Source organism: Dermochelys coriacea, chromosome 11 (assembly GCF_009764565.3).
Source record: "Dermochelys coriacea isolate rDerCor1 chromosome 11, rDerCor1.pri.v4, whole genome shotgun sequence".
Taxonomy (NCBI): Eukaryota; Metazoa; Chordata; order Testudines; family Dermochelyidae; genus Dermochelys; species Dermochelys coriacea.
The window spans coordinates 21,082,487-21,101,037 of record NC_050078.2 but is presented as its reverse complement, the minus strand read 5'-3'; the positions used below and the strand labels follow the sequence as shown (position 1 = coordinate 21,101,037).

At 38.9% G+C, this 18,551-nt stretch overlaps 1 protein-coding gene across 1 annotated transcript in view; it reads left to right on the top strand.

Moving 5' to 3' along the window:
- LOC119863491 (von Willebrand factor D and EGF domain-containing protein-like) overlaps positions 1-18,551 on the top strand; it is a 158,892-nt gene that overhangs the window by 83,772 nt on the left and 56,569 nt on the right. The window contains 6 exon segments of the mRNA XM_043504852.1: positions 2,969-3,219; positions 4,930-5,149; positions 11,684-11,821; positions 14,290-14,442; positions 16,548-16,712; positions 17,586-17,759. Coding sequence (XP_043360787.1) covers positions 2,969-3,219; positions 4,930-5,149; positions 11,684-11,821; positions 14,290-14,442; positions 16,548-16,712; positions 17,586-17,759 — 1,101 coding nt within the window.

Sequence of the window (18,551 nt, the reverse complement as noted above, 5' to 3'; positions counted from 1 at the left end):
GCTGCCACTTGTAGTGAGACAACCCCAGAACTCCATCAAATTTTGAATGAATCATTAACCGTAGCTGGATGACTTTCTCAGAAGTAACCAAGCAGCATTTTAGGTGCTGTTTAATGCCAAGAAAGGGCAATTTTAAAGCTACAAAATGAGATTACTCACACTGGCAACACATTTGCATATGACAGACTGAGTTTATTAATATGATGAAAGCAGTCTTCTGTGATGAGATAGCTAAATATGTCAGATGAATGGATATCTTGGGTAATGAATGAACAAAGCCTCCAAAACCCAAATAATTATCCAAGACTCCATCAATCTATGGGCACCAATCAAGAAGAACAGACTTAAACTGGACTCTAGTGCAAAGAAGAAAGTCAGACTGAAGGTGTCAGGGACTATTACAGAGCTAATCACAGATAGACCATTGTTTGCTTTTCGTGTCCAGATCTCAGCATGATGTTGATCTACATGAGACTTGGGAGAATATGAGTTTTCGGTGGTTGCATGATTGATGTTCAAATATGATGGAACAATGCACATAACAGACAAAAAGCAAACTAATACACATCTCACATGATCTTCCTAAGCCAGCACCTACTGATAACATGACAGGTACTTCATGCCAGCAAGAGGCCTTTCAGCATGGATGGTATGGCTGAGTACAAGCTTTCAACAAACCAGAAACTGTTAACGCCTGCTGAGATTTGGCTGAATACTTCATTATGATGCCACAGAGAAAATATTGGATCTATGACATAGTCCACCTCGTGTTTGACATGCAGGCAGAGGAATCAATTTAAAATATTACCAGAAAGAAGAGACTCCATGGTATTTTACCTATCCAGTACAAAATCATTGGCTCCTCAAACATATCCAATGTCACATTGAAGAAACTACTCTGTCATACGCACAGGAAGGTCGAGTTAACTGCACACCTTGCAGGAATTGCTCAAAGAATTTCATTGTTGCATGGTATAATGAAGTTGCTGCCTTGCACTTTTCCGTGGAGTTTCTTCGTAGTTCCCATGAGGAGGCTGACACTAAAATTATCTTGCCATCAATGCCAGAGAGAGTGGTGTTACTAAACTCTAGATTTTTTGCACAAGTCACAGATGTTCTAGAGCTCTCTATGAGATGCTCCCAAGACTTCAGCTTTTGTGCCTGCTGCTGGGGAGCAGAACCTTTTGTATACCTCAGGGATGTGTTCCTATCACTCAGATCATTAAAAGCTACCACACTGCCAGGTTTCCACACCCTTTCAGGATATGACCACTACTGGAAGGCTGGTTTGAAAGACCAAATTGTCTTACTGGAAGGCAGTTAATTCAGCCTCCAATGTCTCTTTCCTCACTCTGAAGGTGCTCAGAATGGCTGAGACAGTTCCTGATGAGGTCATAAATGAACTGGAGACATTCATATGCCAAGTTTTGAAGACCAACATTACAACACTTGCAGAGCAATGTTGGTGGATGTTTTTCAAGAAGTAGACAGACGGCAAAAAATTGCCATGACAGGGGATGCATTTATACCTGCTATCGAGAGAGCAAATTATCAAGCAAGGGAGAGGCTCTGGAATGATCAAGCACATCCAATACTACCCTTCCCTATTGAGCACAGATGGGTCTTGGAGGACGGACTGATCACACCTGTTAATGGTGAAATACCATGCGCTCCCGAATCAATCCTTCAGCTAATCAAATGCTCCTGTGCAAAGACTAGATGCTCATGACCCTGCAAATGTTTGGCCAGCTGCCTGCCTTGTACAAAGATGTGTGCATCTGGCTGAGACGAGGATCAGCATGATGTGTCTAGCTATGATGCCCTAAACTCAGATGGCACTGCTGATGACTTTGATGAATAAATGTTTTTCAGTCCTGCATGTAAAGGCTAACTTCCCTAGGATTACCAAAGATCAACGTCTTTTTTTTTATGTAAGCAATCCATCTCTGTGTTAAAATATAATTAAATAAACATTGATTTTTAAACATTGTCTTGAATATAGATCTACATAATTCTTCTAGATATGTCATCTTTGCCACTATGTTTGTAGGAGAAAGGGCTTACGAATGATACCCAGCTCAACCCATTTCCAATGACACTGTATTATTAAAATTTCCACAAACTGGAGGATCTACAACTGGAAGCCGTGGGTGGGGGGGTGGGAGGGAGGAGTAATGAGACCCCTTCTCACCATGCCACAGAGGATGACACCATTTTTATGAATCAAATGACACCTCCCTTACTTTCTATCACTAACTTGCCCACAGAATGAGATTTTACTGCTTTGAACTCCCAGACTATGCTATAGTGCTGAGCTTCACTCCAATAGTCACTAAAGCTCAACAACCTCACTAATCCACATACTTTATAACGCACACATTAAACACACACACATCCCACTTATTAGTATCAATGTATGGCTGATTGCTTCAGGGAGCTCTCATATTCCTAAGACTTCATTATATATATTCCCAAATGTACAACCGCTATTATTAGCTGCACCTGAATGTTCCAGTCAAGATCTGGGCCTCATTGTGATAAATCCTGTCTGATGCATAGTTAGAAACAGGGGAATCACATTATAAATAGAACTGCATGAGCCATACATACAGGAACAGCTGGCTGAAGTTTCAATACTTTCACGTCTTTGCCCCTATTACAATTACAGTTACCACTTCAGGTAAGAGATGGGGAAAGGGAAGCAGTGGAAGGGTATAATTCCATATTGGGACTGCTCCGACGAATCGCAAAAATGATGAAGGTTCCATATCAATGATGAGCCAATTAGAATGGAGGAGGTTGTGCTTTATGATGGAGTACAGCACTTTGTTATCTCTGACATTACTCTTATCATCAGCTTTAGTTCACTTAGTCTATTTACCACATTACTTGAAAAAATCTGCCCTGTGAATATTTAAATTGAAGAAGTCTGAATGTACATAATTGTTGTCTCGTTTCTGCTTTTTAGACAATCTACCTCCTGTGTTCCAAGTCCCTTCCAGCCAGCTGCTGACGTTTATGGGTGAGAATTTTGTTTACCAGTTAATAGCAGTGGATCCTGAAGGGTCGGCAGTGCTATTCATCTTAGAGGCTGGGCCACAGGATGCCACGCTGTCTCCTGCTGGCCTTCTTATCTGGAAAGTCGATTTGGAAGAACCGCAGATCTTTGAATTCTCTGTGTCAGATGAATGCAATGCACAAAACAGATACTCTGTTGAGGTAGGAGGGAAACATTAAGAAAAAAAACTGTTTATCATGCCATTGGTTTAGTGCATTTTCCATTATGGCTAATAATTTGTTACTGTCTTAAAAACTGAGACTTCAGCTATTTCTTAGTAAGTGCATATAATCCAGTATGGCAGTAATGATCAATTAATCAAATAAATATCTCTGAGAGCATAGAACCAATATATACAATGAACAGGAGCGGGTTCTATTGATTGCTATTTGAAAGAACTCTCTTGCACAGCCTCTTAATAGTTCATTAATCGGCTTTAACATTCACAGTCTGCATTTGGATCTTTGGAAAAAGCACATACTATAAAAGACCAAGTTTTAACTTTAAAGGGGAGATTATAACTCATTCTCAATTATATCTTTAGAGGGTACCTTGCTCTTATGTCATTACTTCACAAGTTTGGTTTCTCGTACATTGCTTTGTCTTTATTGTAAGGTGCTACATTAATCCTGTGATATCATGAGCTAATGAGATGAATGAGGTAGGGTGCAGACTCTTAATACTAGAGCAGTTTTGCTAATAATGGATAATTGTTGGAGATGCTAATGAGACTCTAACAAAGTTTTCTCCAAAATAATCATCTGTAGAGTTCTTAACTAAGTTATAGTTTCCCCATTTCTTTATCAGAGGGGTAGCTGTGTTAGTCTGGATCTGTAAAAGCGGCAAAGAGTCCTGTGGCACCTTATAGACTAACAGACGTATTGGTTGTTACTGTGATGGGTGTATTAGAAATGAATAGCTAGATTTTATAGAGAGAATGTTTCTTTGTTAAAATTCTTTGAAATTTTGTCTTTGCAAGTACACAGCATAACTGCACTTGAAGCTGTTCTCTTTACTTGGAATAGAGACTATCTAGGGAATGCATGCCTGCAAAGACATTTGTTAAAGAATTAGTGGTTAACACTAAAGGCAGGCAAGCAGTTTAAAAGGTTATTTTTTTTTTCATTCAAAACTAAGGAACTAAGGAATTCTGCCCTCAGATTCTCAGTAACAATTGCTATTGTAGCCAACAGGAATTTTGTTTGCACATTTGAGGTTAGACTGTGCCCCTTAATGATGGAAGCTAAAATCCAGCTTTCAATAGTATAAATAAAAAGCCTTCACTGTGAGACTAGCTCTATGGAAATAGTGCATTGGTTATAACAAAGTTTTTATTAGTAATGGATGGGAAACGTATTTCAAAAAAAATTTGCATCCCAAATTGGGATGAAAGTCAAAATCTCAAAAAATTTCACTCATTTACAAAACAACACCACAAATCAAAATATCTTGTTATATTAATTTCTATACATTTTATTTTCATTACAGCCTTTCCTTCTTTTTTAACCTTGTTTTATTATAAATTAAGTCAAATTCCTAGATGCAAAGTTGTTTTTAATTAAAAATGTCATTAACTGCTTTAAAAATGTCAAAATTGGACATTGACAATTTTGAAATTTTTTGCAACGTTTTTTACAAGTCAGGAAATTCATCAAAACCAATGCTTTCCAGCAAACAGTTTAGGTTTCAACAAATCAGCATTTTTCATCAAAAGAAGTGTTGTTGACATGTTCCTGACAACTCTACTTTTTATAATGATGTATCATGAGTTTGCATTTCAAGTCAAACCTTAAAAGGTAGCTAGATGCACCTTTCCTCTATGATTATTCATTAGGAGAAACATATTTATGACTCCCTTTTGCCTCTTCCAGGTTTTAGTGAAGCCTTGCAGCTGCATGAATGGTGGATCATGTGTTACCAATATTAACTTCCCTCCAGGAATTGGTGAATATCTCTGCATATGCCCCAGTGGATTTGATGGGAACTTTTGCCAGGAAAATATAAATGACTGCAAACCAAACTCATGTGGCACTGGCATGTGCATGAACAATGTAGATAGCTACACTTGTAAATGTCCAGATGGTTTAAAAGGTAACACATCACTGCTTCTAACTCCTATTTGATCTGGTAAGGACTGTGGGGTTTTCAAACAGAGTGTAGGATGTTCACAAACATGTCAAGTGGGCTGCATGAATCCTCTCTCTGCTGCCATCACTCCCTTTCTTAGCTTAAGGCATGTGGTGAATGTATAAGTACAGCCATTGGTTGTCAGTGCTGAGGGAATCAAGCAACCCAAAGCTCTAGCCCATTGAAATCAGAGTGGAACCTGTGGTGTTATGAACTGTTCTGACCTCAGCTCATCTCCTTCTAACTCCCACTCTGTCATCCAAGCAGGAGAGCTGGGAAGCCCAAAACAGGTAGGTGGTCATCTTTATGGGGCTGCACTAAGCTGAACCAAGGAGCACTGTCAATGCTGTCCAAGAAGTAGCAGAAAGGGGGCAGAACTGAGAATGGGTGATGGAAAGGCAACTGAAAAGGAGATGAATGATGTTCGGAGAGAGGGAATAAGAGCTGAAAAGGGCATGAGAGAGATTAAGAGGTTTATTGTTGTAGCAGAACAACACTACCCTACCTGAAGCTTCATTAGTCATTGGGCCTTCATCAGGCGTAACACCTCTGGGGTTCCCAGACACGTTGCTGGTACAGTGTACTCTTCTCTGCCTGGCTAGCCATCTCTTCTGACCCCCATGTAGGACATACAGAGCCATTGTCTCACCTCTTCCTGGTCACCTTTTTGGGTATCTGCTGCTGCAGAGAGTGATAAACAAGCAGCAATGCACATTCATGACAGCACAAGGACGGCAACTGTGGACGGCTCTCATGCGGATGGCATAAAGGAGAAAGACATATTTGATCTTTCATTTACCAGGAGCAAGAGACTGTGGGGGCAGGGTGAGACTGAAAGCACATGAGGGAAGGAATGAGAGAATGCAATGCAGGGACAGACACAGATGGGAAGCTGCAGGAGATGCAATGAAAGGAAAGAATGAGGTAAAAGACTGAAACATGGAAAGAGATAATACAAGCATCAAACAAACAGCATAGGCTAAAGCTGGACCTCCTACAAAGGATTTAGGCCTTTGGTTTTGATTTGCAGTGAATAGTTCTATCACTTGTACAAGTGAGCAGGTAGATGCAGGAGGAATTTCCATCTCTAGCTGTTATGAAGCAGATCTTCACCTGGTATAAATTGTTACAGTTCCATTAAAGCCAACAAAGTACACAGATCTACACCCGCTGCAAATCAGGCCTAGTGACTATTTATGATCCTATGATCTTTTTCTGTTTTAAGTGGTTTTGCTGTTACAATAATTTTGGGCATGGACATAATTCTACACTCTTTGAGAGGATACTTAAATAAACCCTGGAGTATTTGCTGACAAACCAAAGTGGTCTCAGGAGAGCATTTAGAATACAAAATAGTACGTGTACAAAATTGCTAAAATTACTCATCTCAGATGATATGCCTCTGTCATTTTCATTTTAAAATATAAGTTAGAGAAAGATAAAACTAAGCCAGCTAGCTACATCCACATAACTTCCTGTTGCTCATAAAAAGATTCAAGTGAGTTGCTTACTCTGGCTAACTGGAAATATTGAGATGTTGTTGAAAAACTAGAGTGTGAAAGCACATGAGAAACCTTACAAAGAGATTAAACAAAATGGACAGTACACATTTGTTGGGAATGCACTTTACAGAACTTCTTATTGTTTTGATATTTTGCTTGTTATAGCAGGAACTTTCTTCAAGAATGTTAATATACGGTGCAAGCCAATTTCAAGAACAGAAAAAGAACTAGAGAAATGTAAAAAAATTGAATTTAAATGTTTGCGCCAGATAAGAAAACTTGTTGAATGAAGTCACTTATTTATTGGTAGAATAACAACAACACAACAGTGGCAGCAAAAGCTTCCTCCAATACGGCTCACCCCTGTTCTCACCAAGTCTTCAAATACTTATTCCTTTGCATCTCCCCTAATGCTACTAATATTATAGCCAGTTATAGCTCTGGAACAATACCACTCAGATGCCTCTGTGTTTCACAAAGTCTGCTGAATCAGCCATCAAAGAGTAACAACTTTCAGTTGCTGTCAAACCATACCAGATTAAAATCACTTTTCTAGTGATGAAAGGTCATTACCATTCTTGAGCCCGTGTCTCCTGGAACTAAACCACATGTCAATGTGGATACTCACAAGTTCCGTACTGAAAGTTACACTCCACTTTTAAAAATTGAAACAATCAAGTTCAGACATAAAACACACCCTAATGAAATAGTAGTGGCTGCTGTACACTAGAAAACTGCTGCCCTAGTGTTGGAAAGGTGATTAAAAGACAGAATGCCCAAATGCACAGTAGGCTCATGGAAAAACCTGACTTCAGTTTAGGAGGGAGGAATATCCATTTTCAGCCAAAGCCAGCCAACAGATTTTACTAAATCCGTCTGAAAACCGAAGAACAGTCATGCAAACCCACACCCTCTCTTTCAGCAATTCCCTCACTGCTCCTGCTTGTTTTCTTCTAAGCAACTGACAACTGTAAAGTTGCAGCAGGAATGAAGAAAGATGTTTCTTACTGAGACATGACAACTGATATTTTTGAGGCTAAAAAACAGCCTAGAATTACCTTTGCTGGCACACAAAGAAAGCACACACATATTCATGCTGTAATCCAGGATCTTCTTTCTCAGCTTCCTTTGTAGCAAAGTATGCACTAGCAAATAAGATCCTGGGGGGCATGTCAGCCCCCTTCCGCCTCTCTCCCCACCCCTCCACACATGCTGTTAAAGCTCTGTCAAAGCACTTCACCAGGCTACATACATTGTACAAACTCCAGTGTTTTAGTTAGAAACTGGCATTCTCACTGCAAGTTCTGAAGTAGGGAACAGGGAGGGGGAAGTAATATGCCAACTCCTTAAATAAAATAAATGGGATTGCAAAAGAGTGGGGGCTAAAATGGCGGGGCAATCCAATAGGCAAGTCAGCAATACTGTAAATTGATCAGTATTAGGTTACGCCTCATCTAATATCTTCATTAATGTTCAAGAAGATGGAGTAAATGACATGTTAACAAAATTCACCAATGACCCAAAATGTAGAAGGATACATGAACAGCAGTGAGGAGTGAGAAAGGGCTTAGAGAAAGTTAAAAACATGGGCAGAAAGTAAATTAAATGAGACGTGGAAAAATGCAAGCCAATGTATTTGGGGAAAGCAAATTCAGATAGTAAGTAAGAGAAAGAAATCTTGAAAGAAACCTGCTATGTAAGACTGAGTATGGAAAAGAAATTTAGAAAGGGAAAGTGTAGGATGACTATCCAAAAAATACCCTGATAGCTGATTGGAATCTTCTATTTGGCTGGAGAATATAGTCTCCCAAGGAGAGTGGGAGAAACCTCATTACTAGAGACTTTTAAAACTGGGTTTGATAAAAACATTCAGAAACATAGTATAGGGAATAATTCTTCACTGGGCCCAGGGAGATGGACTAACTGACTAATTAGTCTCTCATTTCTGTGGGCCTGATTCTGATTTCATTTTCACTGGCATTAATCAGGAATAACTCTAGTGAAGTCAATGAGCCTGATTCTCCACTGAGTTGCACCAGTTTTATCCTGCTGCACTCATTCACGTGGAGAGTCAGACCCATTGATGTTATATTAGTATATGAGAATGAAGACCTATGAGTCCATGTGAACTAGCTTGTCTTCATAACCAGCTTGCTGCTTAAAAATCCTTATGGGAGATTTTCAGTATGATTTAAAGAACACTTTACTTCTACTTATATTTTGTTGGGACAATGGATAAACAGCAGATTGAAGAATACCTAACACTTAATATGTTATTATCATTACTATAAAGCCATGGATGTATGATTCATGTCTGTTGAAAGACACACCAGGTTTCACTGATCACATTTTTTTCTTGGACATTTATATGCAATATACATTATTTTTGTAGTATTTTCCTGACCAAAAATACTTAAAAAAAAACCAAGCAAACAAACAAAGCAACAACAAAATAAAGAAATAATTGAGTAAAACAGAAATACATCTCAATGTTTTAATAGAGGTGAAAAATTATAAGCAAGTGAAGCTTAAAACCAGCTGGGAGGTAGATGATTTTACTTCAGGGCAGGTTCTGTGACAACAATATAAGCTCATCCTTGATGTTGTGTTTATGTCTCAGTTCCCCAGAAAGCCATCAATGATCTAATGAGAAGGCAATACTGTCATGCTCAAGTGACAAAATCATTTTAGCATCAAATCTTTACAAATGATAGTGAACAGGTAGTAGAAGCAAAATGTTAACTCTTTTAAGAGTTTCCCAAATGCCACTTCTAGGGAAGAAACTTACTAAACACAACATGCATTGTTAAGTAGCTGTGATCCAAGTGAATTATATCCCTGCATTCCTGAGCGTGACATCAGAGTCTCAGGGCTTGTCTACACTACCACTTAAATCAATGCAACTTACATCGCTCAGGGTGTGAAAAAACCACTCCCCTGAGTGATGCAAGTTACGTCGACTTAAAGCGGTGTCCACACTGTGATATGTCAGCGGGAAACGGTCTCCAGCCAACATAGCTTCCGCCTCTCGTTGAGATAGACTAATTATGTGAATGGGAGAGCACTCTCCCATCAGCATAGCGTGTCTTCACTAGATGCACTATAGCGACGCAGCTGTATTGGTGCAGCTGTGCCAATGTAGTGCGGTAGCGTAGACTAGCCTTCAGCGAGCGTGGAAGTGAGAATGGGAATAGACATGGGCAGGAGCTTTTGAAAAGTCTGGGAAAAGTGCCTTTTATCTATCTCAATTCACATCACAAATATTAATTCATTTCCCTTCCGCACCAATATTGTCCTCGCTCTACTAATGACAAAACCAAAAAACCTCAATATCCACTGACTGGGAATAGAACCAGGTATCTAGAATCCAATCTCAAGTGCAGTAACTTAATAGCAAAACCACCATGGATCCATCTATGAAATTAAATGAATAGTCCCTTAATTATTTTTAGAAGCCTTTTCTAATTTTATACTATTTCTCCAGTAATGGAACAAACTTTAGTTTCTTTTACACTACATAATACTCCCAGAATCCCTCAGTGATATTATAGCCCTATAATTCAAAATGGTCGGTTACTTATTCTTCAGTATATTTAATAGGATCACACTCAGAGTTTGGTCCTGCATCCCTTAATGGGTCATTTCTCTGTAAATACAAGGAGATGGATATTTCCCTTCTCAGAGTTTTGTTGTTTTTTCTCTCTCCAGAAATGGGGGAGCACGGTTTGCACAACAATAGCAGCACTTTCAGCCTCCACATCTGTAGAGGGACCCATCTGAGGCCAGCATAATCTGTCCAGAGTCCTTGTTGCTATTATTTGTATTGTAGCCTTGCCCAGAGGCACCAATAAGAATTGAGGCCCAACTGTTCTAGGGACCCTACACACACAGTAATACACAGTCCCTGTCCCAAACACCTTTCAGTGATACCACTTCTTCTGCTTCCCCACCACCCCTAGGCCATAGTATGCTACAAACTTTCTGGATACTCCACCTGAACCTTAGCTACCTTGTCCATATGCCCCGAGATGGTCAGGTGCTATTTTAAGCCCAATGCCATTACCAGTGATATTAATATATCATCTTTACATTATTATTAAAGTAAAATAAATTTTTAAAGTCTGATTCAACTTTTAATTTACATTGTTTGCCTTTTGCAATTTTCTCAACACAAATTACTCAGGATCACTTTGTTTATTGGATGGTCAGTTTAACTAGATGGTCAGTTTCCTTTTTAGGTTCCCCTGAACTGGTCCAGTGCTGTAAGTTTGGGGATGTAAAGACTGCAGAGAATGCAAGACGCACACTCTATTGGTCTGAGTTTTACGGTCGTTTATTATTTTAGAACACTTAAACTCTGCCTCAAATTTGCTTTGAGTGTGTCCCTTTAAATTACATTATAAGAACAGAGCATGAAAATTTCCAAAAACCATCTGGTTGTTTTGTAAGATTTGTTCCAAGCAAACCCTATCAGGTTGACAAGCAACAAGCTGTTAATAATATGGCTCAAATAAAAAACAACAGCACAATACATCAGAACATGGCTTTCAACATGCTAAAGTCCAAATGGTGACACTGAATTTTTAAATACATGGCAAAGATCTCAGATAAATGACATAAAAAGAAAAAAGAAAAAAAGCAGAGACAAAAGCTTCAAATGAAGCTTCATTTTCTTAAAATGAATAAAGTTTTCCATGCAGTCTCAAGTTCAACAGTTCGATGAAGTGAGCTATAGCTCACGAAAGCTTATGCTTAAATAAATTTGTTAGTCTCTAAGGTGCCACAATTATTCCTTTTCTTTTTGAAAAAACTGACAGTAATAATAAACAGTGAGATAACAGCAGATTTAAGTGAGACTGGGGAATTTGGCTCTAAAATGAGTGATGTACCCTGTAATGAGTTTACAATCAAGAGTCTACCTGAACATTTCAGCTGAGGAATAAACACAGATCCTTCCTTCTTATTAACCTCTCCTTTTTTTTTTTTTTTGCCACAGGTCTTACTTGTCAGGAAGATGTGAATGAATGTGAAGAGAATCTTTGTTTTCCTGGAGTGTCTTGCATAAACACCTTTGGATCTTATATATGTGGAACTTGCCCCAGTGGAATGGAGGGAGATAGTAAATCTTGCAGATGTAAGTGTTTTTCATGATTTACTTATATAGACAGACAAAAAATTAGGGCCCAATTCTGTTTACACTGAAGTTAATGGGAATCTTGCCACTCACTTTAATGGGATTAAAGTCAGGCCTTTAAATAAACAGATCAGGCTACTATTATATTACCAATTTGACTATTCTCATATTGGGCTCTGTTAGCTGTGAGTTTTTCTGGTGTTTGAAATCTTTGTTTTAATGCATAGCCCTACAGCATATCCATGATTACACAGATAGTACTTGAAAAATAATCTGCCTACCTATTGCCATGGCGTTTGGTCCCTAGATGTCAGTATGTGTGGTTCCCTCCCCCTCCTCTAGCCTACTCCACAACAGTTTCCTCCATTGAAGCCATATTGGGATGAACGCAGAGTCACCTCCATGGTGCACATCAGTTGTGGAGTCATCTATAAAAGATTGCTCTGTTCCCATACTAAGGGATAGTGTGGAGCCAGGGCCAGCTCCAGGCACCAGCATTCCAAGCAGGTGCCTGGGGCAGCAATCTTAAAGGGGTTGCAGTCCATACATGGGTTTTTTCACCGCGGTGGCATTTTGGCGTCAGCTTGAATCTTCACAGTCCCATGGCAGCAATTCGGCGGCAGTTCCCTTGTTCAGGCGGCAACTCGGCACGCTGCTTGTGGCGGCAAAAAGTGTAGAGCTGGCCCTGTGTGGAGCTTAAGAGGCAAGAAGGCACTTGTGCAAGCCCTTTGCACATAAGTGAATTTCACCTGTATGTCTGCTGAGTGTTTGCACTACTGGATGCTATCTTCAGCTGTGCTGCTGGATTTATGCTTGGCATAACTGGAAGGGTACAGAGGAAGGCAAAGGCAGCTCTATGTTCCTAGGAGCAGCCAGGAGCTACACTAGCCCCAATTAAAGCAGCCTTGAACCAGCTAGAACATTCTCCTAGAGACAATTAAGCCCTCTGTGGAGTACACTGGGCTCCATTGCCTCCTCGAGCACTGGAAAGCCACAGCTCCCAGCTGGGCATACAACTAGGACAAGGAGAGGTTTTATAGAAACTCAGGATTACCCATGTTGGGAAATCCTCATCAGCCTCTTTGGAGTGGCTTAAGGTCATTTTGTGCAGCTCCAGTGGTGCAAAGGGACCATCCCAGGTGCAAAGACTCTGATCTACTCTGTCTCTTTACTTTTTTCATTTGTGCATTGTGGCAGGGTGCTGCTGGGGAAGCCTCAATCCATTCCTGCCACTCCAGCCCCAATAAAAAGAATATTTTGGGGGGGGGAAATAAATCAACAATTGAAATTCATTTTTAAGTGTTTCCAAAAATTTCAAGCAGTATGAGACAGACTTGGCAAGACACCTACTCTTTCTTTTGTTGATTATGAACGAAAGTTGCTGGGTATTTCTGTACGCGTCTATAATAGAGGAATGTTGAAATCAGTGAGCTGTATTGTCAGGCCTATTGACTCTTCCTTCAGTGAAATTTACACTTTTCTCGGATACAAATGTTTGCTATACATTATTACTTTGTCAATTTGAGTAATTCCAATGCTGCCGCTGTGTCTGCTTTTCTTTTTTGCATTTTTGGTGTTAATTTGATTAATTGTGTGAGGGGGAAGAGATTACATTAAAAAACAAACCTTTTTACAGTTTACATTAAAAAACCTTGGAATAGGTATTCATTTGCATTCTCATTCAGTTCTTCCAGTCATGTGACAATTTTAAAGAATCAGAGTCGCTTTCCTCTAGCACAGAGCAAGGAGCTTTATTGGAAAACATAATATCTCTGTCTCTGCTTCACTGTAGAGTCTCTGCCTAGAACTTCACATAGCTCTTCCAGGCTTCCATCTATAGATTGAGCCTGCATACACACACTTTCCCTGATCAAGCTAGCTAATATGAATCCAGATGGATTTACTGTCCCAAACTCATTCAGGTAGTTTCCTTAATGTGTTCAGAAAATTAATATTTTTAGAAGTCTCTAATGATTAGTCCTTTCATTTTACATCCCTGTGCACGGTGTACAGGAGTGTCCAATGTGCGCAGCTGTTGAATAAGCCTGCAGACTTCTACAACATAGCTTGCAGTTGTCCTCGTTTTCATATAGAAGTATGGGGCAGAGAGATTGTAGGTCCCAGCATTCAATCTAGATCTGAGAAGCCAGGCCACATTACACACTGGGACTTGTGGACCCCTTGACAGCTACATCTCTATGACTACTATGCATATTGGGTGTTTTTCTCATTTAAGCAAAGTTTGGGTAATTTGGGCTTAGTATATATTTTCTTATAATTTTTGTACTGAAGTCCTGATGACTTTCAGCAGCTGACTCATCTGCTTTGCTTGCATTTGTTTTATGGTTGGCTTCCAGGATAAACAAATGTGGGGGTTACTTGATTTGCTGTTACTGTTGGTTTTTATCATCAATCACAGCTAAGCCCTAACACCTTGCTACCCTGACCTCCATGCTTTCCTATCACAGATGAGGCCACTGCTGACATTACAGAAGATTTCATTACTGATAATAATAATGCCAAAGGTGAATTGAACAAGATAGAGGGTGAATGGCCAACGCAACCCTTAGAGGCAAAGAAAGCTCCTGCAATTAAGAGTGGTAACGGTAGTGACACACATGGTAAGTATGTAATGTTATGCTTTGCCATGACATTTCTTTTCAGATTTGCAGTTTATGTACCAAGACTTCATACTTTTTACATCCTTATAATCACAAATAACTCCAGTGCATGACAATAGGACAGAGCCAAATGCAAAAAAACAGAGAATGCAGAAATGTTGCATTATTACTAGAAAATGTGACATAGGTACGGGGACAGTTAGTGCGGATAAGATTCATGATGGATCTTTCAATTTGGTGGTCAAACCAAAACACACTAAAAATAAAAATAAAAATTGTTTTGGGTCAAGCAAAACATTTTGTTCAAACCAAAACAATTTTTCACCTTTTTTTCATTTAACTTAGCTCTCAGAGTTTTCTTTTTTTTTCTTTTTTTTTAAGAAATCTAGCTAAATTTCACAATGAAATGTAGTTTCTATATGTAAAGTTGAAATGTTTTATTTTAAAAACATCAAAACACTTAGACTTAAAAAAAAATTCCTGAGGAAACCATTCACCAAATTCAACCCAAATTTGGGAATAGTTTTGGTTAACTCAAAATTGTATTATACAGTGAATAAACTATTCATCCAAAAACTTTCTCCAGCTCTGGATGGGTTAGCACTGAAATCTCTATTCATGCCTATCTGAGGGACTCCACTTTTGCTGGCATAAAAAAATAGACAAAGGCACTGACGTCTAATAGGAAGTTACCCTAGTCACGGGCTGCCAGGAGTCTTCTCCTGGAGTCCATGTCCAGCCCCAGAGTTATGCAGGAGCTTCAATCATGCAAGAAATATGGACTCAAGGCATATATTAAGAATCTATTGTGAATTTTTTTTTCCACAGCCTTTAATTGGAGAGGGAATATACATATCCCAAAATCTTTGTGCCTTCAGCAGACATAATGCCACCAGGAGCAGCAAGCATACACTACAATGGACATAGCTCCACCCTTAACATGGGGAATCCTTCACTCCCCTCATGCTGGCATGAGCCTGCAGTCTGGTCCACACCACTTTGGGATTTATAGTACACTCAAGAAGCAGAAAGATGAGGTCTGTGACTGGCTGTTGTTCAGGGGTTCATGTGGGGGAACTGTTTTTTGTGTCCTCTTACCCTTTTGTATAGTTGTACAGTGGTAGCCACTATCCAAAGTAAGTCTACACATTGCGTTAAAACCACATAAATCCATAAATATTTCAGTTTACTTTATACTAGTTCTTTTACAACCAGTGTGCAGAATTAACACTGAAAATATTTGAGTGTCATAATCAAGATCCCACTAAAGACAGTTTAAAAAGAAATACAACCACCATTCAGGTTTCAGAGTAGCAGCCGTGTTAGTCTGTATTCGCAAAAAGAAAAGGAGTACTTGTGGCACCTTAGAGACTAACAAATTTATTTGAGCATAAGCTTTCGTGAGCTACAGCTCACTTCATCGGATGCATCTGATGAAGTAAGCTGTAGCTCACGAAAGCTTATGCTCAAATAAATTTATTAGTCTCTAAGGTGCCACAAGTGCTCCTTTTCTTTTTGCAAACCACCATTCAGACTTTATACATCCTTTGTTATCTCTGTTCTAGGCCAGATAACTACATATTGCCAGGTACCTCTACTATTATTTAACTATGTACAAAATTAAATGAATTTAAAGAGTCTTGTGTCACATAACGGACTTTCCTGGGCAATTTCTAGATCAGAACCATATGCAGAACTCTACAATATATTTCTAAAGATAATGTATGTGTATGGCATGGTTTGCCAAATAGATTCCAAAGATTTTTAAAATATGGGATATCTGAATAATGCAGTTTCTCACCCTGTTAATCTTTGAAAATTACAATTTCTATTCTGTCCATGATAAATGCCAAGCAACTCTGAGTAATAAACTTTAAAACAGGTAATTAGAGGACTAATAAATCTTGCTTTAATAAGAAACAGCTGTTCTGGTACATTATGCCTTCAGGACATTCTTATGTTTGGCATAAGATTTGGGAAACATTCGATGTTAATTGTATTTTAAAAGAATAAGAGTAGTGTGAAGCCCTGGCTTTATATAGTCACTGTTTCACTTTTAATAAAGTTTTAATTTAATAAAGAAAAGTTCTTGGATACTCTTTTAGGTGTCAGAGCTGCTGTACGACCTATTACTACTTGTGCCAATAGGCCATGCTTCCCTGGGGTCTTATGTGTTGATCATAAACCTCCTGATATTGGGTACATTTGTGGTCGGTGTCCATCAGGCTTTTTTGGAAATGGACGAATCTGTACACAAACTCCCAGACCAGGTACTTTTTGGGGTTTTAAATATGTTTTTTGAGGTAAGGTTATGAGAAAATGTAAGCTGTGGTGGTGTAATACTATGATATACCATATCTCTTTTTTATGTATAATGCTCAGTCAGTCAAAACTTTTGAACAATAATTGGAAGAGTTGCTAGAAAAGTCTCACAGCCAAAAATATTTGACTCTTTCTAAGTGGAGATAACCCAGACTCAGCAGGCTGTCTGCAACAGTAACAGTTTTGTGGTGAAGGACTTCATGGGTGCCATGGTAAAGAAGAATCACCCGACCTTCATTTCTAACACAGTGCCACAAGAATAAAATTTGTGCTATTATCAGTCAGAGCAGCACATGATTTGTGCCAATAGCAACCTACCCTCCTTCCTACCTGCTTCATTGGTTACAAGACATGCATATGCCAAGATGACCTATAAAGGAGGAGATAAGCAAGGAGGCGTGTATCAATAGCCAGGGTCAAAAGATAATTAAAATGTCCAAATGATCTTTCAGTTGTGTATTCCATAAGCTGAACAGTTTTCTTCCTTGTGGAGTTCTGAAACTCACTTGTTCTTGGAGGGTGGGTCATTTAAAGAGGTTCTCTGCTGTGATGGAAGCAAAGATGGACCCTAACCTAAAAGAGGAGGAAACAATAGTGCATGTGACCTCGCAAGGGATTCAACCCACCAACCATCCATCATTAGATCTTGCTTTCTAATCTTAATGAAATTTACAAAATCCTCTCTAATCTCTAAGAACAGTGAGGATACTTTTTCCTTTCGTATTGCTTCCTGTCCAGAATGGGTTTAAAGAAGTCATGTTTCATTGAGGATTTTTTTAAATTATGTTAAATCTTCAAATTGGACTCTCCTGATTTTCAAGCTACTCTTCAAGCCTCATTCTGGGAAACCACATTTCTGTTACAAATCAATGGGCATGTCTGGTGCGATATTTTAATGAACATTGTCAAGGAGGAAGCAAATTTGCCTATTAGTGTAGGCATCATCAACCACTTTGAACTGCAAATTGATTTTAGCCAGTTTTCTGAATTTACAGGTAACGAACAAAACCAAACATCCTTCCTCTTTTCTAACAATGAGTATGTAAGTATGGTGGTATGTTACTAAGTTTGTCAGAGTCACAAAGTCAGGTATTGATTGTTCTATAACTTGATGAGGCCCTGAATGCAGATGAGCAAAAAAATAAATAATTGTGCATATAAATAAACTAACCTTTGCATTGTTGCACAGAAGTTCACCTTGCTGTGCTAATGAAATGTTAGGATACATAGTCTATGCCCTTAAGATCATGCAAATGCCATTGCATAGGACATACATGCTACAGTCTAGGTATTGAATTGATATTGGTACAAGATATTGATAGGGTAAATCAGATACGCTTCTTGCATTGTACTTACAGAATTACTAATTGAAGAAGTTGTGTGTCTTCTAAAATGAAAACTTATCGAAGAGGTACAGTTTATTATGATTCATGCATGCAATTCACAGTTCCAAGGAAGATTAATTCTAAAACTAAAACGCTTCTTTTAAAAGCAATTTTTATGTCAGAGATTGTTATAAACCTGGGGGGAAAAACCTTTAGGATTCTGTGGTAAATAGGATCAGCCTGAGTATTTTTTTTTTTTTGGACGGGGAAAAAGGGGTTGCGAGATGATTCCTTGGATACGTCCAAACCTTAAACTGGCCCGTTTTATGTAAACCATTTGTGAGAGCGTCTTTACTTCTCTCCTCAGCCTCCTGCTCCAGAAGAAGAGCCCTCTTGCTTGTTCCTTTCCATTTTAGCAGTCAGAATATCTTTTAAAATGTTGATCTACATTTCTAGCCTTTT